The following is a 20,743-nucleotide window of genomic DNA, read 5'->3' on the forward strand; positions in this document are numbered from 1 at the left end:
TGGATTCCAGGTCTGCGTGTGTTTTATTTATTTATTTATTAATGCCCTGTTTTCATTTAAGCTTCTTTGGATAGATATGGGTTAAAATAATCAATGTAAGGGAGGACAATGTCATGTTAAGCGTGTCCATTATAGATTGTGGCACCTCCAGACAATATTGAACAAGTCAGCATCCGTCAGACAGGCTGGATTAAAATGATTATTTACTAATTCTCACTGTATTATAGTTTAAAGTATTGAATAATTTGTCTAATAATTTAAGACCAGCTTTTGGCTCCCACAAAGACTGGCCAGCTGTACATTTGATCCCTTTCTAAAGTGCCCATAAACCCTCAGGAAGGAAAATGAAATAATTAATGTTGGTAGAATAAACTTTCCAGACAAGTTTGAAACAGGCCAGATACCACATTTAGATGCATGATCTAACAGGCAACCTTTTTACAACCCATTAAATAACCTTGTCAGGGGGGAAACCATAGTCTGTGTAAAAGAAACACATTAGTCTTGTGCTCGAGATAACCAGGCAGCAGACAAGGGAACTCCTGAGATTCGTTCTGGAAAGAGGTTTGACCTCTTATGACCCGGAAGCTGACGCCAGACCCGAGCTGTTCCATCGGCGGAATAAAGATGGCTGACCAAGGCGCCGCAGATCCTGGTAATAACAACAATAATAAACCTGAAGCGTCGGAGGGAACTATTATTAAGGTCACAGTGAAAACCCCCAAAGACAAAGAAGAAATCGCCATCGCAGAAGATGCGTCCGTCACTCAGGTTTGTCGATTTCGCTGGCGGGGAGCTGCTTGTGCGGTTCAGCGCCTGCTCTAACGTCATGCCCCTGCCCACAACTTCAGCTAGGAAGCTAGTTAGCCGTGTTAGCATCTGTCGTCACTCTTACCGGCTAACTGATAGTATGTGGAATCAAGAAGGCTGTGTGTAGTGAAAGTATTACTGCTTGGGTCAAAAATACTGCGGCATTATTAAGGTTGTCGACAGCCGATAGGGAGATATAGCCACGTTCATATTTGAAATGGCTAACCGGTTAGCCAGCTAACGGTATCAGTTAGCTAGCTTAGTTAGCTAACTGCTTGCGAGCTAAGTCAACGTTAGCCAACTAACTGCAGCCAAACAAGTGTCAGCTGACGGGTTTGTGCCCAAGCAATGATGTCCCGACTGAACCATGGTATGGGATTTGGGTGGAGGATGTGTTGATTCGCTTCCATTATATATTTCAGCTCCACAGCTTCGATACATGCTAGTGCTTACTCTCACTCTAGAACATTCTCCCTGCTGCCACTGAGTCATTCAGCTTTCCAGGGAATATACCGGGCTCCCAGGGTTACTGTTGGCTTGGCGACATGTTACAGCGAACCAATGCAACCCATGTAGGTCCATGGGGTAGCAATTTTTGTCCAGCTGTGCGTGTTATTTCATGGTTACATATTCACGTGTTTCATTTTCGAACACTGGACTTGGATCCCTTCCTTCCAAGGGATTTATGGTGCTTTTTAAAATACATTTTACTTTTAATCTAGTGCCAATTGGTGGATCTGTTTCAGATTTCAAAATCCTAACCTGTAAACATTGAATGTGGTTCTATCGTGTTGCAATGAAAATTGGAGATGTAATTAGACAGCAGCTTTCCTCAGGATTAGACTTGCTTTGCAAATTATGCTTCACACAATAGTCATAGAGTTACCATGAATTGGCAGATTTGGAGTCTTTAGGCCACTGCTAATAGGATAAGTACAAGAGGGGTTTCTTGGAAATTGGAATTTATGGCCTGAAGGTTGCAACAGAACAGAAACAGACTCATGCACCACTACTTTAATGGGACCATGTTTTTCTTGATAGTATCCTCCTTTAATTTCCTGTTTCGTTCTCACCTTCTTTCCCCCGTGTCCCATTTTCCATCTAATCTCTCTTCGTTTCTTGATGTCTTTTAGTTTAAAGAAGAGATCTCGAGGCGGTTCAAAGCCAAACAGGACCAGTTGGTTCTGATTTTCGCAGGGAAGATCTTGAAAGACGGCGACAGTCTCGGCCAACACGGCATCAAGGATGGCCTGACGGTTCACCTGGTCATAAAGACAGCACACAAGTATGGCTACACTATCATACAAAGCATGTTCAACAGGTCATTTTGTAGCAGGCCTGTAAGAATGATTCATTTAAAAATTGTAACCATTTTGTTCTAAGTATCCAGACTAAGGGCTGGGCCATAATTCAATATGATAATATATCATCTTTCAGTGGAATGGTATTGTTATGAAATCATGTAGATATGTTTATAAATTGATCATAACAAGCACATATTAACTCAAATCTCTAAGGGAATTTGATCATTTTGCACTAAAGTTCTTAATGAATTGAGAAAATATTCAGTTCTTTTCATTCGTCTTACATAGTACTGCATTTCTTATACGCCTATAAATGATGTCTTTTAGGGCAGGAGATGGTGGTGGCACCTCAGCCTCTAGCTCAACCTCCACTCAAGCAGGCAATACTTCCACTTCTAGTCCGAGTACCAACCCCTCCTCTACAGCAGGCTCTACTGGCACTGCTGCACCACCCACACAGACGCCCAACATACTGAGTAAGTTCTAGTGTCTAACTGTTGACCTTCAAACATCCTTTTTATTAGTTCAACTCCACAAGGATAATGTTCCCGTCTGGTCTTCCTCAGCTGGCTTCGGTGACCTGGCTGGTCTGTCTGGACTGGGCATGGGCTCGGCTAACTTCATGGAGCTGCAGCAGCAGATGCAGAGGCAGCTCATGTCCAACCCAGAGATGCTTTCTCAGATCATGGAGAATCCGTTGGTGCAGAACATGATGTCCAACCCAGACCTGATGAGGCAGATGATCATGGCCAACCCTCAGATGCAACAGCTAATGGAACGCAACCCTGAGATATCCCACATGCTCAACAACCCTGAGCTCATGAGACAGGTAAAAGAAATGGAGAGGGGCTCAATTGTCCTCTGTTTAGAATGAATGTGAACTGACTTGCCCCCCCTCTCCTTTTATCTGAACTCCTAGACCATGGAGCTAGCCAGGAACCCAGCCATGATGCAGGAAATGATGCGGAACCAGGACCGGGCTCTGAGCAACTTGGAGAGTATCCCAGGAGGTTACAATGCTTTGCGGAGGATGTACACAGACATCCAGGAACCCATGTTCAGCGCTGCCAGAGAACAGGTATTGTCCTTGGCATTTTTTCTTCACATGTTCTATAACCTTTGTCTGGTTTCGCCTGCCAGCATTACATGGTTAACTATATTTGATTTTGGGTCTATTTAAATGTGTCAAATCATTTTCCCTGTAGTTTGGTAGCAACCCATTCTCAGCTCTAGGTGGAAACTCCGAGTCTGGCGCCCAGCCGTCACGGACAGAGAACCGGGAGCCGCTGCCCAATCCATGGGGTTCACCAAATTCTTCTAATCCCTCTGAGAGTGGAGGGCCCCCCACAGGAAGTACTAGCACCACTGGGGGCACCAACCCCAGTGTGTCAAACCCTCTGGGCATCAACCCTGGCAGTCTGGGCAATGGTAAGACGGAGCAAAGTGCTTGCCAAGTCATTCGTTAACATAGCTGTATTCACATACACAAAAATAAACTCCTTCTTTTCTGTATGTTTCAGGGATGTTCAACAGCCCGGGCATGCAGAGTCTACTGCAGCAGATCTCGGAAAACCCTCAGCTGATGCAGAACATGCTGTCTGCTCCCTACATGCGCAGTATGATGCAGTCACTGTCTCAAAATCCAGAGTTGGCCTCCCAGGTAACGGAAAGAAGCACACCCACAGTACCGAAAACACTCACAGGGTGTAGTCATCTTACAGTACAAATCCTGGTTAATTGGATTCAAAGCAGGCGTTAGAACTCCTTGTTGTTTCGATTGTGTACCAAATATAAAATCGATTGATGATGTTCAACTGCAGTTTGTAATGTACTGTAAATAGTTGGATCTAGTTGGGCTTGTTGTGCATTAGGCAATAAGCCGAGCTATTAGTGCATACTCAACAGAGGGGCTTGTCTGTTAAGCTTATTTGCAGCAAATTGTAAGAAAGAATAAACAACACAAAGTTCTGACTTGTTTGATTCTCACAAGCAACGCTGAGAGACAGGGAAACTCTGAGCATTTATTTGTTATTGAATATTTTCTCCTCTAAGTTGCTGTATATGATTTAAGCATCAACTCTTGAATAAGACTGTCTTTCTTTCTCTCTACCAGGTTTTGATGAATAACCCTTTATTTGCTGGAAACCCGCAGCTGCAGGACCAGTTTAGATCTCAGTTGCCCATCTTTCTGCAGCAGGTACCACACACACTTTGTTGTATATTTAAGTGTTTCTTCCCAGTAAGATACAAAGACTACCTTAGATCCAGGTATCTGCCATGTTTTTTGGCCACCAGTTAAGATTTTTTTTTATAAGCCTCTAGTTATTTTCTCATAAACTCAGAAATTATAATCCATCCATACATTTGGCAAGTATGTGCCTTAGGTGTGCCTTTTTATTTTAAGCTACAGTTATTGGACAGCCTGGTTGATTGGTTGGTTGGTTCATTGCGACACTCTGATTGGTTGCAGATGCAGAACCCGGAAGCTCTTTCGGTGATGACCAACCCCCGGGCCATGCAGGCTCTAATGCAGATCCAACAGGGTCTACAGACACTGCAGACAGAAGCACCAGGCCTCATGCCCAGGTATGCTCTCACTCCGCGATATATAGACACATTGCTTTTTTGTCGATTTTTTCTCCCCAACATTTTTTTGTATGGCCTAGTTTGATGACTGGTGGCGTTCCCGGTGGCGTTCCCGGCGTTCCTGGTGGGGTTCCCGGTGGCGTTCCTGGTGGGGTTCCCGGTGGGGTTCCCGGTGGCGTTCCCGGTGGAGTTCCTGGTGGGGTTCTTGGTGGAGTTCTTGGTGGAATTCCTGGTCTGGTTCCTGGTGGAATTCCTGGCATACCCACAGGTGGGGGCATGCCCTCGGAGAACCCAGCCTCCTCACCCAGCAGTGCGGGAACCAGCGCCGCCCAGCAGCAGCTGATGCAACAGATGCTCCAGATGTTTGCTGGCGGAGGAGGAGGAGGAGGAGTTGGAGGAGGGAGTGCAACGGTACACACAGATATTACATCCATCAACCCTCCTATGATTTAAAAAAAAAAAAAAGAAAGAAAAAAAAATTATATTTATCAATTCCATTAATTTCCTCCCTGTAGACCCAGACCCCCGAGGTGCGGTTCCAGTCCCAGCTGGATCAGCTGAGCGCCATGGGCTTCATCAACCGCGAGGCCAACCTTCAGGCCCTCATCGCCACTGGAGGAGACATCAACGCCGCTATTGAGAGACTGCTGGGCTCACAGCCCTCGTAAAGACATACAGTACATACTGACACACATGCATACATACATACCTAACTCATAAACACACCCAGCATCTACAGAGAACCAAGAGAAATTTAAGTGTATTGTCCCAAACTTTACAGAAGACACTTGGCAGGATCTGTAAGACCCTCATTCTACATCTGTTCTCAGATCATTCCCTAGTCCCCATACTTTTTGGCGTCATCCAACCAGATCTCTGTCCTAGAGTGCTGCTGTAGAGCCGGACTGAAGCACTCTCACCTCGAAGGGTGTTCTGGTGCAGAGAAAAGGAGCAAAAACCTCTCCTGATAAGGGACTCCCAACCATTTCTTCATTCACGGTTTTCTTCACATAAAACTGGAGTCGAGTGTTGTAGACATTTACATAATACAGATTAAACCCATGTGATGTGATTGGCTGTTGGCTCTGTTTCACACATGGCCGTTGTTAGGCAGTTTGTCAGCATTTAACCAGCAAATCAGTACATGAAGATTTTTCTGGTATACAGACGGTAATCCTGATCAAGAACCGGAAAAAATATCTTGTCCATTCAGACGTTCAACCCCGTTTCTCCCTCGTTCCCCGTTCTCCAGATTCTACATAAATAGCTGTTTTTGCCCAAATATTTCACTATTTATTGCAATCGCTTGATAAAACGACGCCCTCCACACTTCCCTAAACTTGTAATTTGTCATTCCAGATAAAGGTGCCCACCCAAGGGTGCACAGTGTCTTTTCCTTTTGAGGCACCACTGCTGTGCCTTCTGTCCTTCCCTGCCCTATAAGAGCATTGTTGGCAACTGACACCCCCCATTCAGTGGGTTAATTGGAATCCCCCCCCCAATAAATTCCATACAGCATCATGGACAGGACTGTAACCATAATCAAATATCACATTGTAGCAGCTCCAAAGCAGAGGATGCTGTAAGAATGAATATGAATGGAAAAAAAACAAGCTTCCTTTCGTTTTAATCTGATTCTTCTTTTTTTTATTATTATGTTTTTCTTTTTTTGAGGTGCAATTAGTACCTAGAGATAATTATGATTTGTCTCGCATAAAATAAACGTGGAAATCAAGTGAGTTAAAAAAATAAAAGAATAAAAAATGGAAAGGCTTTAAGAAACAATTATGGTATGGTGGCACCATACATTTCTAAAATCAAGTTCTAGGTTGTTGTTTTTTTTTTTTTTTTTTTTTTTTGGAAAATCTACAGCATTGTAGTTGTGGTAACCTTGGCAACTGCTTCTATAGCTTTGCTTCGTCTGTTGACCTCAGCTGAAGAAAAAAAAAATCCATCTCACAATTGAACATGTTGAAACTAACTTTTAACAGTACTGTACTAAAAAAGAATAAAACATGGTCAAATACAGTCTATGCCCTGTGTCAGGTGATTACAGCCTTGTGATGGTGCAAGATGACGTCTGTAGCTTTCAATTTGTTTCATCATACAGTATAAAGTAATTAAATGTATCATCTACTTTTTGTTGTTTGCTGCATATCGAAATGTAAGACTAATCTTTTTTTTGGGGAACAAATAATCATTGAAAGATACCGTAAGCACAGTTTATTTGAAGTATGGGCATCACTTTAAAAATAACTGTTATGTAACCTTAGATTCATAGACAGGTTTCTGGAAAGGATGTCAATTTATTTGCTATAACCCAATATCACAAATTTGCCTCGGGTTGTACAGGCTGTACAGCATACCGCACCATCTATCTATAAAACCTTCGTAGTTTGTCGTAAATTGATATTTATTATTGTAAATTAAATGTACAAATGTCTACAGGAGAGCATACAATTCAACACATGCCTCTTTCCAGGAAACATTCTAGAAAATGATTAGGTAATGATGTATAAACATCAAAAATTAAGTGTTAAACAATTTTACATAAAATAAAATCATAGGATAAACCACTCAATATACCTATAAGAGTATCTTAAACTAAAAAAACTGAGCACCTTTAATGTAACCATGTGAGCCGACGTGAGTTTGCATGTTGCCACGTATTCCTTAATGTCTGCATATACCACAGGCCATCAAATCTCTGGCCAGAACGGATCTGACAAGTGGCAAACTGTTGTTCTGGTACACAGATCCACCTGTCGGGTAGCTTTCATTGTCCTACAAATGAAAAGATGGGTGGAGTCTCTTCCTGATTATTACCTGCCAGTGGTTCTACCTGTTCCACCTGCTCTCCTCTCCCTCCAACCCTCCCTCGGGTGTCAGCTGATGAGGGCTTGGCAGGCCATAGAACTGCCTGTCCGTCTGGCTCGATCATGAGCAACCCCTATCCACATGAAGAAGGAAGCGGGTAGGAGCAGCTCAACCTGTTTTTATTCTCCTCGGTTTTCACCTTTAATCTCTCTCCACACTGGAGAGGGAGCAACGGGAGTTAGTTAGTACTTGTTTTTATTTGTCTTCTCTACGTTGGTGATACACTGTGAGTGCCTCCAGGGTATTTACTAAGTGAAAGGGGAAGCCTTCGCCACTGAATGCAGTATGGGGACTGACGAGTCGTACAATTTTGTCTTCAAAGGTGAGTCCTGTTTACTTGAGCTGTGATTGTGAAAAAAATAAATTAATTGTTTGGGTCACCTATAGGTGTTAAATCTGTCAGGGACAACTCCGGTTGTTATTGCCGGCTCCATTTTCTGGGCAGGAAGTAAAGGGGATGATAACTTTCTGTCCATTTGACTGTAAATCATTTGACCTTTGACCCATAACACATCTTAGATTTCTCGCTTCACTGAGAGACTATTATGTGGTTTGTGTATTTAAATTGCCTCTGATTTTTCAAACCCATTCATTCTAACGCGAAGTCGTGAAGAGTGCCACGTTGATGTGATGTCACAGTGTCTCGTGAGGTTGACGGACGGCGTTCACGAGTGTTAAATGAGATAATTGGATATCTGATTCATCACAGAAAGTTACAGCTTTGACCAATTTTAAGTATTTTTGGACTTCATGTGGCAAAGAAAAACAACAACAACCAATAAAAAGTGTTTTTAATTAATTAATTTCACTATTTCCTTCCTGTGCTTTATAGTGGTTTTGATAGGGGAGTCTGGCGTAGGAAAGAGCAACCTCCTGTCTCGCTTCACTAAGAACGAGTTCAATCACGACAGTCGCACCACCATCGGCGTCGAGTTCAGCACGCGGACTGTTCAGCTGGAGAACTACACCATCAAGGCCCAAATCTGGGACACAGCAGGGCTGGAGCGCTACAGGGCCATCACCTCAGCGTGGGTACACACACACACACACACACACACACACTCGTATTTCCATCATTGCATCGATTTGCATTCATTTCCTGGCGACCTACACAAACCTTAAACAACCCTAATCCGTCTAATCCTTAACTATCCTGGGGATGTGCAGAAGAAAGCCGACTCCCCACAAATTGACATTAATAGAGATATAATGAAGAGGCGAGTGTGTTGGCTCACACGTGTGCCAACGCGTGCAATTAACAGTCACACCTCCTTCACACTCGGCATCCACCACACAACTTCCAGGTTTAATTCCACGCTCCCACTCAAGTGTGTCTGATCTCTCTCGCCCTGTGGACTCAGGTATTACAGGGGAGCAGTCGGAGCGCTGCTGGTCTACGACGTGAGCAAGCACCTGACCTACGAGAGCGCCGACCGGTGGTTGAAAGAGCTGTTCGACCACGCGGACCCCCACATCGTGGTCATGCTGGTGGGAAACAAGAGAGACCTGGAGAACCTCAGGACCGTGCCCACAGAGGAGGGCAAGGACTTTGCAGGTCTGTTGACTGGGTTTTTGTTCAAGCACATTTCTTGGCACAACAAAACTGGTGATTATGTGTAAATATTGCTCCTTGAATATGTCAGTTTGTTAATTGTGATCTTTCCTCGGTCTCATCCCTTCGGACCAAACCCAGAGAAGAGAGGCCTCATGTTCATGGAGACATCGGCATTGGACTCCACCAACGTTGAAGATGCTTTTAATAAAGTCCTCATAGGTACGTGAGTGTCGGCGCCTCATCAGCACATCCTCTTCGGACGGGTTACTGATTTTGGCCTTTTTTGTTTCATTATTTCCAGCGATCCACAAGAAGGTGGCAAGCAGAGAAGTGACCCGCGGCTCCATCTGCGCCGTGACCCTGTCCAGCCCCATCGGACCCAACAGCGAGGCGCAGGAGGAGCGCAGGAGCTGCTGCAAGAGCTCCTAACGGACGGCTGCCCAGTTTAAGGTCTGCTCTGCCCACGCTGAACCAACATCACGCTTGGCTGTCGTTTGAAGCTTAAGCATGACATCATCATTCACACCCAATTTGATGGGCGAAGTACCTGCTTGACATTTGAGCAGTCGGTAGACAAACCTCTTTGCATATAAAAGCTCAAAAACAATAAATTAAGATATACACATTGAGAAAATCTATATTTTATACATTATATTTCTTGTGGTAGCTAATGGGTGTGTGTTTTATTGTGGACAGATGGATTGTTTTGTGAAGGAATGCACTGGGATTCACTTGGAATAAATTATTTATGTTAAATTGTCTGCATCTAATTCCCACACAAAGTCATGAATTTATTATCTGCATTAGACACGTTATCTTAACTGGATGGGGGGAACAAGAGACAAGGCTGATGTGACATAAAGAACTCAAAACCTTTTACCGAAATAAAAGTAGCTGTATCCCAAATGTAAAACAGCTGTGTTACCAGTAAAAGTCCTCCAAAATTTCCCTTAAACGTGCAGAAGTTTTACCAGCAAATTATAGTTTAAACATAAGCAAAGTATCAGTACTCATTATGTGTGGAATGCATTAACCTGTAATGTTAATGAGGCTAACTTTAACTCATTTATAAGCTGTTTGGGTTTTTTTTTTCAACCTATAAAAATGCACATTTTGTTTGTTAATCCTATGTTTTGTATCTTAAATATGGACTATAAGTATAAGAGTATAAGTATAACGTAGTGTACAAGTACCACAAAATGAAGAAATATCTGAAATATAGAGTCAGACGGTATACAACAGTGGTTCACAGCCTGGCGATCGGGACCCTCACAAGGAAAATGAAAATGATGACTGATTTAGAAAATAGTCGCACACATTATTGTGTACAATTTACTTTTCTTTTGTTTGTTCTTGTGAAATGCAGTATACTTTTACCTCTTTATACCTTCAGAAAACATTCAGATGAAACAGTGTAAGGAGATTAAATAAACCCTGCTCGGGGTTGCTAGTAGATATTTGTTCATATTGAGGGGTTACACTCAAAAACAACTGCAAGCGTGAGTCGAAGGTGTTTTGTCTCTCCTTGGCCTGTAGATGGCAGTGTTGCCGCTGCATCTTCACTTTTAAAGCGTCAATGGTGCTGTGCAATGTTGGCTAATTTCCTTATTAACTCCGGTACGACTCATAGCCACCATCTTATCCCACTGTGTATCCCATTAATGCTAATGATATTAAGATCATGTAGCGCCGCAGTGCTGTTGCCATGGTGGCAACCTCTGATGCCCTCTTGACGAGCTCATCAGCGTGCCCATGAAGCAGGGAATTAATTTACACTTTTCACTCAGCTAATAAATCAATGCATGGATCTGTGTGTGTGTGTGTGTGTGTGTGTGTGTGTGTGTGTGTGTGTGTTTATATGCAGATGCAGATGATGTCCAGACTATGGATGTAATTGGCCCGGCTCATATGGCATGACTGAGTGAATATAAATCTGGTAGTTAATGACTTTCTGGACAGATAGCGCTCTATCTCTGGCTCACAGATGTGCATGAGGAGTCTTTACTGTGTGTGTGTGTGTGTGTGTGTGTGTGTGTGTGTGTGTGTGTGTGTGTGTGTGTGTGTGTGTGTGTGCGTGTGTGTGTGTGTGTGTGTGTGTGTGTGTCCCTAAGCAAGACTTTTCTGCTGGAGATCATTTTGTGAAAATGAAATGACCACAAACGTTTTTTTTTTATATATTTTATTAAGTTTCTCTTCTGAAACTCTGATAGGAAAGCCTGTGCACCAGGTTGTAAATGTTTAATTATTTCCTGTGAATGAGGGTTTATTTATGGGCTGAGTTAAAGCATCTGGTGTAATAATCCACGCAGGCTGCACAGGTTGAAAGCGTGGTCATGATATCTGTAAATCTCCCCCTGTCCTTGTAGACTAGAGGGTTGTGTTTGCAAAAATCATGAAATTAAAAAATAAATAAAAAGAAGTTCATTTTTGTTCTTTGTTCGGATGATGATATTTTGATTTAGATTTTCTTCTCCTGCTTTACAGATTCTCTTTCCAATGGTTGTAAAGACGTCTCTCTGCACATACATGTGGTGGCTATTATCCACATGCTACTTGACATGTGTAGCCTGTAAAAAGTGTGTGTGAAACCGGGACTTCATATGCTAAAGTGATGAGTGGTATGGGACCGCTGACCCCACCGCGGAGCTGTTTATCTCCCATTCACGAGACAGTTTCCCTCCAGCACTTTGTGGAGAATCTTGTCCTCCTAGAGTTTACAGTTGCAGTATCACATCTGTGCGGTTATTGGTGTGACCTTTGTGTTCGTTTAACCTTTGACCCCATGGAAAGTTTCTAAAAACCCATACTTTCCATCTATCTTTTCTGCCACCTTGCAGTTCCCCGGGTTCCTGACTATTTCACACACAAAGACAAAGAGGTTTTGCATATCCATGCTGTGAAAAACAGTTTTTCATGAACTTAGAAAAATCGCACTGCATTTTTCTGTGAAACCAATGAGGTTTTAGTTATTTAAGAATGTGGGAATATTTTCTCAAGAAATGGGGTATCCACTGGGGATCAATAATAAAACATCTTTATATAGTCAGATACCATTGGTTACCGCTGCGCGTGTTGACTGATGTGCCATGTGTGGGTGTGTATAACTGCATAATCTGACGGCCTACATTCCTCCATCAACCCCGCGTCTGTCAGTGGGTATCAGCGGAGAACATAAATATTTGATTTCTCCGTGAGCTGACATCATCACAGAAATAGAGTCAAAATCCATGCACGCTGATTACCATGGTGATGTTGTTATGGCGACCAATCAAAGGGAGAGGTGAGCCGATGGGTGGCTGTGTGTTGAGAGAGAGAGACTGAGATGTTGCCTGGAGGTGATTGCAGAGAAAACGTTAAGAGTGTGTTTATTACTTCTGCTCCGAGCTTAAAAACAATTTCCATAGCCGTGTGTGTGTTTATGTGCCCCCTTGTGTTCAGCAGCTTCACCTCCTCCCCATATCCAGCCATTGTACTTCTTTAAAAGCCTGTAATTTCAGCTGGGCTCGGCCGTCCGTACGCAGGAGCCAGCTGGGGTCACCAGATTCCTTTTTCCCGGCGTTCAATGAAACAGGTTGCCAGCAACGAACGCAGCCAGCATCGGTTCACTTGCCATAATATTACACACCTCGGTTGCCATGGCAGCCTCGGTGTTTGGCCGCGCTGCGTGCAACGCTAAACGTCTGCAGGTGTAAAGTGATGCAGCGAACTACTTACTTGAGTGCCCGCTCTCAACCCGAAACCCCGAGTGTGAAAATAGGGATTGTCATTAACGCATTATCTGCGGCGTGACACGTGAGCCGCTCAGAGTGTGGACACTTTGAGTGATGACATCTGGAGAGTGGGAGGCAGATCGTGTTTTAGTCACTGAATGGCAACTTTTTGTGACTGTGGTGGAACCTTTTCAGCTGCTCCTTTCCAGAAAGAAAGGCAGTAATACCACCCAGCCTCCTTAAACGGGGCTCTGCTCTTTCTCAGAGGAACACAAACACGTCAGCCAATACAGTAAGTGACAAAAGGGCCTGTTACATTGAGTTTATGAGCAGATATTTCCATGTGTGTGTGTATTTTTCTTCTCTTCTTTGGTTCTTTGTGGCCGGTGAGTGGAGGTACATAACCACCGTTATTCCTGCGGAGGCACTTCACATACTATTTTCTTCCACTGAATCATTTCGCTGAATGACCCTGAGTTCGGGGGCCCTTTTCTGTACGCCGGAGCTTTTTTATCATTACACATGTTCTGTTGCACGTCCTTGTAGCGAGGGCTGCACTTTCCAATCAGAAACATGTTAGTGTTTTATTGACATCACTAACTCGAACGCTTCTCGGTTCAAGAACACGGAGACTTGAGTGTGCATTTTCAGAGCGGTTGTTCAATTGAAAGCCTTCCAGACCGGACTCTCTCCGGAGTTGTAGATTGTGGGAAAACACATGTTGCAGAGTTGAACCAAGGCCGCAGCCAAGTGATGCATTGCATCCAATCCCTCTGTGTGCAACAAAGACGGATATGAACATGGAGTCCTTGCATATGCAGGGTGCATGGGTGCAGGAGTCCGCGTACGAGTGTGTGATGTTTTTGAGCTGGACTGCGTTGTTATGTGTCGTGTGTAGTTTCCTCTCCAGGATGCATCTAAAAATACCACGAGCCCGAGAGGGAAGCGAGGATGGGAAACCATTTAGAGGAGCAGAAGAAGAACATGGGGGGGAGGGCCGGCCCGGAGGGGGGCCTGCAGACGAGGGGTCACCTTGGGCCCTGGAGGAGAAGGACTTCCCCTCATTCTTTCAAGCATGCAGGTTTGTTTTTAATTAAATTTTTAAAAAAAGACTGACCAAATTTACTTTGTTCAAGACGAGATGCTCATTTCTTTCCGTTTGCACTGCAGGTTGCACTAATCCATCACTCATTAAGGTCATTTCCGTCTGTTTATGGGATTAAGGGCAGATTTGTGGGAGATGAAGATACAGGTGCAGACGTGTACACGAATGGTGAAGAGATGTGGTGGAGGAGGAAGAGGAGGAGGAGGAGGAGGGGGCGGGTTGTGAGGAGGAGGAGGAGGAGGAGGAGGAGGGTATCCAGATGGGAAGGAGTAGCATTGGCGCCGCAGGAGAGAGAGAGAGAGGTAGAGAGAGAGAGACTGTGGAGGAGAAGACGCGAAGCTTCGTCTCTGCGTGGAGATGAAAGATACTTTTCTCCTGCTCTGAACAAACGGATTTCTCCTGGCGCCGCCATGTATTTCGGTACGTAAACGACGCGTTTCGATCTCGGAAGAGTTTCGCTTGTGTAGTTGTTGGTGGTAATAACGCAGCTGAGTCACTTGTTGCTACGTTGAGATGGATGTGAGTCTTGGTGAAGTCGGTCACTGTGGAGAAGAAGCAGCGATAGAGTGCAAATTCAGTTTTCTATTCAATTCATCTCTTCGAATTAAAAGCCAATATTATTGTTGTTTGTTTCATGTAAGAGCATAAGGCTGATGAAGAACAACAACACAGCATGCAGGGGGATTCTCTCATATCAGATCAGCAGAGGAGCTCACAAAACAGACATCTGACTAAATATGAAAATACCTTATTGCATCTATGCATTTCATGCACGATTATAAAGTATAGGGAAAACATTGCATGTGGACAAAATAGCAAAATCTATTATTTAATTAGATTATTACATGCAAGTTATATAAATGATATTTAATGATGAATCGCATGTTTAGGCTACTTGAAGATGTGTGTGTGTGTGTGTGTGTGTGTGTGTGTGTGTGTGTGTGTGTGTGTGTGTGTGTGTGTGTGTGTGTGTGTGTGTGTCTCGTCCACGTGTGTTTTTGTAGCTCATACATTCTTTTAAGTCATTAAAGACACATTATCGTGCGAAGGGAGAGAGCAGCTGCAGCCCCCTGTTGGCCAAAGTGAAACAGTCGAAATATTATTTGAACCTTTTTCAATAATCTGATACAGAAATATGATGTGTCATATTTATGTAATACGTGTATAGTGGTGGTTCCATTTCCATAAGCAAAAGAGGGATATTTAGATTAAAGAGGCAACAAATCCGCTGAGCAATTCATTTAGCATGAAATCTAACTTAATTAAACTTTTCAAAATTATTAAAAAAAAATAAATCTAGAGTGGATTCTCATTCTTTCATTTTATATGCGACACTATGACATGAAAATACCAGGAAAGTGAATTCAATAATAATAATAATAATAATAATAATAAAACATCGTCCTCATTTAACGTCCCCACACTATTCCTAATCATCTAACACAAACATTAATCATATATGACAAGGTATTCTTTGGACTCCACCCTGTGTCCAGCTGTGCCAAAACTCCGCCACGTCACCCTGGCAACGGAAAGTGCGCGTGGCCCGCCCATCGGACGCACCTGACTGCGATGTGCGCGGCGTCCATACTGGCTCTCTTGTAATCAGCCTGTTTGTTTGACGTGCTTTCAGCTTTTTTGGCAAAGCTTGATGCAATTTAAACTATTAATATAGAGGCTTTTATTTACCCGCATAGTTGTCAAATACGCGCGTGCTTTTAATGCAAGTGTATGCTTTTATCCACACACACGCGCGCGCACAGACACACACACATGACTTATTACAAGCGTGTTTGGCAATCAGACTAATGACAGAGCGCATAGTGCGCTTTGATTTTGATTACGATGATTAAACATGAGGCTGGTCCTGAATCCGACTAATCAAGCTCAGAGAGGACGTTCAACTAGAAAACAGCCGCCATAATCAGGACTCGGCAACACAAACAAGACACTCGTCACACTGCACCTTCAGTCATGGCCTCGTTGAACCAGAAATTAATCTTCAGTGTCCCCACACTGTTTGTGTGTGTGTGTGTGTGTGTGTGTGTGTGTGTGTGTGTGTGTGTGTGTGTGTGTGTGTGTGTGTGTGTGTGTGTGTACAAGCTTGCTTACCTTCCACTCCAGTTCCACGTTTAACTTCACTGCCAATTATGAGTTGTGTAAAAGCCTAAAGGTTCTGTTAATGTGTGTCTATGGGGCTGTATATAGGATTTTATTGCAGGTTGTGATAAAAAAGCACTCAATAATTTGATTGAATTTCCATTATGTGAATAATGGTAAATGTCACGATGATGAGCTCGCTCTCATAGTAGATAAGTGAAAAAAATACAGGATACAAAAATGCATTATGTCTTCAATTATGCAGTGACCTTATGATTTATGAGCATCTTATTTAAGATTTTTTGGATTGTTTTTCCCCAAAAGCTGTTAAAAATAAGGAGCTGTGTGTCTTAAGTGTGACACAATATAAATATTTATTTATGAACAAAATGTAAAGGGATTCCGCTAAGTGCCATTTTAAGAGTTTTCACGATTATCAGGGATAATATGAATTGCATTAATCTGGCCACGATATGAAAATTCTACATCAAAATTAATTACATTTTTATATCGTCCCATGCCTTTTTGTGACACCAAATTGTGTTAATTTATTTTGATATTTATAGGAAACAAAGCATGTTAATCAACATTACCATTTAACAATATGATGCTATGTGCCTGGGTTTAGTTCTGTGTTTTGACAAGAAGACAAATATTGAAGCACAGAAACTTTGAGCACAGAATGATTCTCTCTTATGATCATGTTATGGTCTCTTTATTATCATTTCTGAAAGGAATCCCCTCGTCTCTATTTAGTCATCCCTCCGTATGTTTGTCTCCTCTCTAGGTAGCGTATGTCACAGCGCTCTGCTGCCGCTGGCCCGCCCCCCGCTGGGCAGAACCCTGCCCTCATCAGAGCCCAAGCCCCGCCTCCCCTTCCACCTGCTGCCTGGATTCACAGATGTGAGTACGATCAGTCACCGTAGTTGTCACAGTAATCACCCTCATCCACTCTGCTCCTTTAAACGAAATCCAACCCGCCCCGAATCCTTCACGTCTGCTGCAAGTGGAGAAGTAGAGGAGTTTATTTTTCACGGCTGGGTGAGCAAGCTGCCTACACCTGCTGATGTCTTGATATTCCCCACACGGTGTCTCCGAGCTGTCCGGGCCGGTGTTGACGGGTGGAGGCGGTGAGAAACAAAGCCGAGCCCCGAAGAGAGTTGATGTATCAGTTAAAGAGAGCTGACGTCTGGATCACAGGGTTCATCATACACTCTCACTATCCTCCACATGATGTATGAAATCATTTTTCTGGCCCGAATCGACGTAGTATTGGTAATGTTGCTTGGTGTTCCCGCACTTTCACTAATTCTACAACCTGAACTTGAGAAGAAGTCGAGGCGACTCGTAATCCCATCACCCAGCCTGGTGAAATACCCTCTCTGGAGCAAAATTGACAATTTTCTTTTTGTCCCTCTCTCCTCTTTACTCCGGCCTTGTCTTCAAACCGTGATTTGCTCTAAGATGTTAAGGAGAGAGCTGCAGAGCGACAAATTGGGGGTTTAAGAGAAAGAGAGGATTGCATGCCTGCCGGACCGCCGGTGTGCAGCGTCCTAAATCTATTCTGTGTGGGTTTGAAGCGTCTCCCTCTTTCTGTCTCCCCCTCCCCTCCATTTCACCTCTCTCCAGCCTTCTCATCCCTCCCTTCCACTTCCCCGGGTTGCTCTTGCTCCATCACCCTCTTCACTTCAGCTCTTGCATTTTCCACTTTGTCCCCATGCTGTGATCTTCCCCATCCCTCACCCTCTCGTGCACTTTCAACAGCATTTTCAACTCCGTCACACACACACACACACACACACACACACACACACACACACACACACACACACACACACACACACACACACACACACACACACACACACACACACACACACACACACACACACACACACTAAATCGTACCATGTCTAACATTTACCAATTTACCAGTTAACGAGATTCCATTGTCTCTTGTCTTCCTACTCAAGTCAGAAACAGCAGTTTCACTCGTGTTAATATTGAACAAAACCCTACTGCTGAGTCACATCCCCTCTCGTACTCTTATTAACTCCCTTTTCTTTTCTTTTATTGCATTTCCAACACTCCAACTTTGCAGTTTCAGGGATATTGTCTGACATTTACAATTCTTGGTATTGATTTTGGGTGTAATTTGGCTGATTTATGGTTACGTTGGAAAAGGAGCGCTTGACACTGAGAGCCCCGTCTGCCACCTTCAGGGCTGCAACGTTTATTGATCGAGTGATCTATTCACCAGCAAATATATGCATATCAATTGTAGTGTATATATAATTTGGTCAGAACCAAAGTCTTGTTTTACCAACAATTTGAAAGCCCAAAATAATTCAGTTTTCTATCATACTCTGTGGGTTCAAGGGATCTTTATCATCCCCAAAGGGCAATTTGTAGTGCAGCCAGCAGAACAGACACACCAATCAATGGACACAATACATAGCAGAAAAACAAATACTTTTTTTGCTTAAAAATCACACCGAACCGTAGAATAAAAAATCAAATGAATTTCATGTCAAACGATTGATCAGCTAATCGTTACAGGTTTGTTTATTAGATAAAAGACACCTTTGGAGTCAGGTTAACGCGCTCCTTGGTTGCTTTATTTTTGATTTAAGCATGTTTTAACAGAAACCTATGCTGGCATGCAAACTGGACCGCTCTGCAGAATGTGGAAGGAATCTTCTCTGCTGTTGTGAACCTGTGGGTGTTTAGTCAGTGGGCACACGGCTCGACTCGAGCTGCCTTTTCTCCTGGAATGTGTGTTTTTAGGTGTGTATTATTTGTGCGGTATAAGCCTGTGTGCTCTTGTAAATGTACTACAGTATACGCTACATGCTGTGTGTGTGTGTGTGTGTGTGTGTGTGTGTGTGTGTGTGTGTGTGTGTGTGTGTGTGTGTGTGTGTGTCGTGAGCCAGGGAGCCAGACTGGGACATCACTGGCTAGTTTGGCCTCTACTTTGACAGAATTGGAAAGAGAAAAAAAAGTGCTTTTGTTCCCTGGCAAATACTCATTTAAATGACAAAGAACCGAACGCAGCAGCTCATTCATCATCATCCACTGGAGGTGCCTGACGTCATGTGCGAACACATAGCCGTCACTCTGGTGCACAGTATAAACCCAGGAGCATTCATCATTAGAAATGTTGAGGCTCTTGACTGGGCTCCAGGTAAAAGTCTGCTTTACTTCACTCGGGCCATATGTTCCAGCTGTAACTCACTCCGAAGGGGCTGAGCATGTCTGAGAGAGAGCGTAGTGATTAATACCAAAACTATGTGGTGGATCTATTTACCGTAAACTTCATAAATGCTTTTCATGTCACAATAAGCAGGCAGGGTGTTATATAGTTGGATTGGATTCAGGACAAAATTAGGTTAGGATTAGTGGTCAATGTAAGGCCCACTAAAGTGATGGAAACGTGTGTGCGTGTGTGCGTGTGTGTGTGTGTGTGTGTGTGTTTGCACAGACAACACTAGAAAGACGTAAGAGGCAATGAGTAAGAAGGGCGAAATGACTTTGTTACAGGTGGGAGTCCGACCCCGGCGTGCGGAGTGGGAGTCGAGAGTAAGAGTGAGTCCGCTGGGAGTCGTGAAGGTGACTTTGATCAAGGCGGAGACGAAAAGGGAGAGGCAGAGATTTTCGGAGGGGAGCAGATGGAGGGGTGAAGCGAGGAATGTGTTATGGAAGGTCAGCTGGTGATGCAGGAGCCCCGGGGGCGCAGGAGGGAGGCGGGCGGCGGGCGGTGCTTCTTTTTTTTTTTTTACTGATGTCAAAATGTTCAGTCTCACTCGGAGGAACAGTAAACTACGCTCTCATAAATGTTTAACATTAATGTGGCCATGTTTCTAGTCGTGTGCTACAAGACGCACTCACCATATATATATACTGTATATATATATATATATATATATATATATATATATATATATATATATATATATTTATATACATCCATGAGTATTACAGAGGTCTAGGAGCTGGTTTTTAAATATATATATTTTTATGGTTTCACGATTTGTATTTTAGACATCAGACACAAGATTACTATATTTGTTTTTATGTGTTTGCTTGAGTTTTACACAGACAGAGAGCTGCAGGGGAAAGAGAGAGATAAGAGACCAGTGACTGCAGAGAAGCATTCCACTGCAGCTGGCGAGTGTGATGATCAAAGAAAATGAGCACACACACACACACACACGCACGCACACACACACGCACAAGCACACGCGTGTTTGAAGAGCAAAAGATGTCTTTGGCACTAAAGATACAAGCACCATCTCTAGTGCTACAGTCAGTGTCCTCGGGGCTTACACCACGAGTCGGCTGGCCCGCAACAACACATACATTTTTACGTCACCTGCAGACACATTTCCATAAAGCCTCTCTGGTTGGCGCTGGTTATATGGCTCCCCACATTTCATCCAAAGGTAAGAGGGTTGTTTTGCTCCACAAAAGCTGGTCGGGTGTAAAAGTGCTGAGTGTGCGTGCTCAATAAACCAGCAGGCGTGTCCAGAGGTGCAAAGGCACAAGGCCCTGTGTGGTCAGTTACTGGTACACACACACACACACACACACACACACACACACACACACACACACACACACACACACACACACACACACACACACACACACACACACACACACACACACACACACACACACACACAGTTAGAAGACT

General features: G+C 43.6%; 3 protein-coding genes across 4 annotated transcripts in view; all 3 read left to right on the plus strand.

The window, feature by feature from the left end:
* Positions 1–20,743, plus strand: part of LOC311028272 (zinc finger protein 385D-like) — a 71,736-nt gene that overhangs the window by 45,053 nt on the left and 5,940 nt on the right. Inside the window, exons 2-3 of one of the 2 annotated variants that reach the window (XM_084032714.1) lie at positions 14,258–14,367; positions 16,835–16,950. In XM_084032714.1, coding sequence (XP_083888840.1) covers positions 14,358–14,367; positions 16,835–16,950 — 126 coding nt within the window. In that variant the 5' untranslated portion in view covers positions 14,258–14,357. Of the gene's footprint in view, positions 1–14,257; positions 14,368–16,834; positions 16,951–20,743 lie in introns of those variants that run through there. The other variant, XM_084032715.1, reaches the window with a different exon arrangement.
* LOC311027677 (ubiquilin-4-like) lies at positions 543–6,728 on the plus strand. The gene is made up of 11 exons (XM_084031804.1): positions 543–771; positions 1,944–2,095; positions 2,442–2,590; positions 2,681–2,943; positions 3,034–3,192; positions 3,320–3,542; positions 3,635–3,774; positions 4,228–4,311; positions 4,585–4,700; positions 4,781–5,111; positions 5,216–6,728. Exons 1-11 carry the CDS (start codon positions 577–579, stop codon positions 5,366–5,368), a joined length of 1,965 nt encoding a protein of 654 aa, XP_083887930.1. The 5' UTR covers positions 543–576; the 3' UTR covers positions 5,369–6,728.
* LOC311027792 (ras-related protein Rab-25-like) lies at positions 7,675–9,888 on the plus strand. Its single transcript, XM_084031952.1, has 5 exons — positions 7,675–7,899; positions 8,410–8,605; positions 8,939–9,132; positions 9,271–9,351; positions 9,434–9,888. Exons 1-5 carry the CDS (start codon positions 7,863–7,865, stop codon positions 9,559–9,561), a joined length of 636 nt encoding a protein of 211 aa, XP_083888078.1. The 5' UTR covers positions 7,675–7,862; the 3' UTR covers positions 9,562–9,888.

Source organism: Eutrigla gurnardus (genome assembly GCF_963514095.1).
Source record: "Eutrigla gurnardus genome assembly, chromosome: 17".
NCBI classification, from domain to species: Eukaryota; Metazoa; Chordata; class Actinopteri; order Perciformes; family Triglidae; genus Eutrigla; species Eutrigla gurnardus.

Excerpts from the sequence above, each read along its gene's own strand:
- LOC311027677 (XM_084031804.1), top strand. The coding sequence starts at position 577 with ATGACCCGGAAGCTGACGCCAGACCCGAGCTGTTCCATCGGCGGAATA. Across the intron at positions 772-1,943 it reads AAGATGCGTCCGTCACTCAG|TTTAAAGAAGAGATCTCGAG; the intron begins GTTTGTCGATTT and ends GATGTCTTTTAG. Across the intron at positions 3,775-4,227 it reads ATCCAGAGTTGGCCTCCCAG|GTTTTGATGAATAACCCTTT; the intron begins GTAACGGAAAGA and ends TCTCTCTACCAG.
- LOC311027792 (XM_084031952.1), top strand. The coding sequence starts at position 7,863 with ATGGGGACTGACGAGTCGTACAATTTTGTCTTCAAAG. Across the intron at positions 9,133-9,270 it reads GGAGGGCAAGGACTTTGCAG|AGAAGAGAGGCCTCATGTTC; the intron begins GTCTGTTGACTG and ends GACCAAACCCAG. Across the intron at positions 9,352-9,433 it reads TTTTAATAAAGTCCTCATAG|CGATCCACAAGAAGGTGGCA; the intron begins GTACGTGAGTGT and ends CATTATTTCCAG.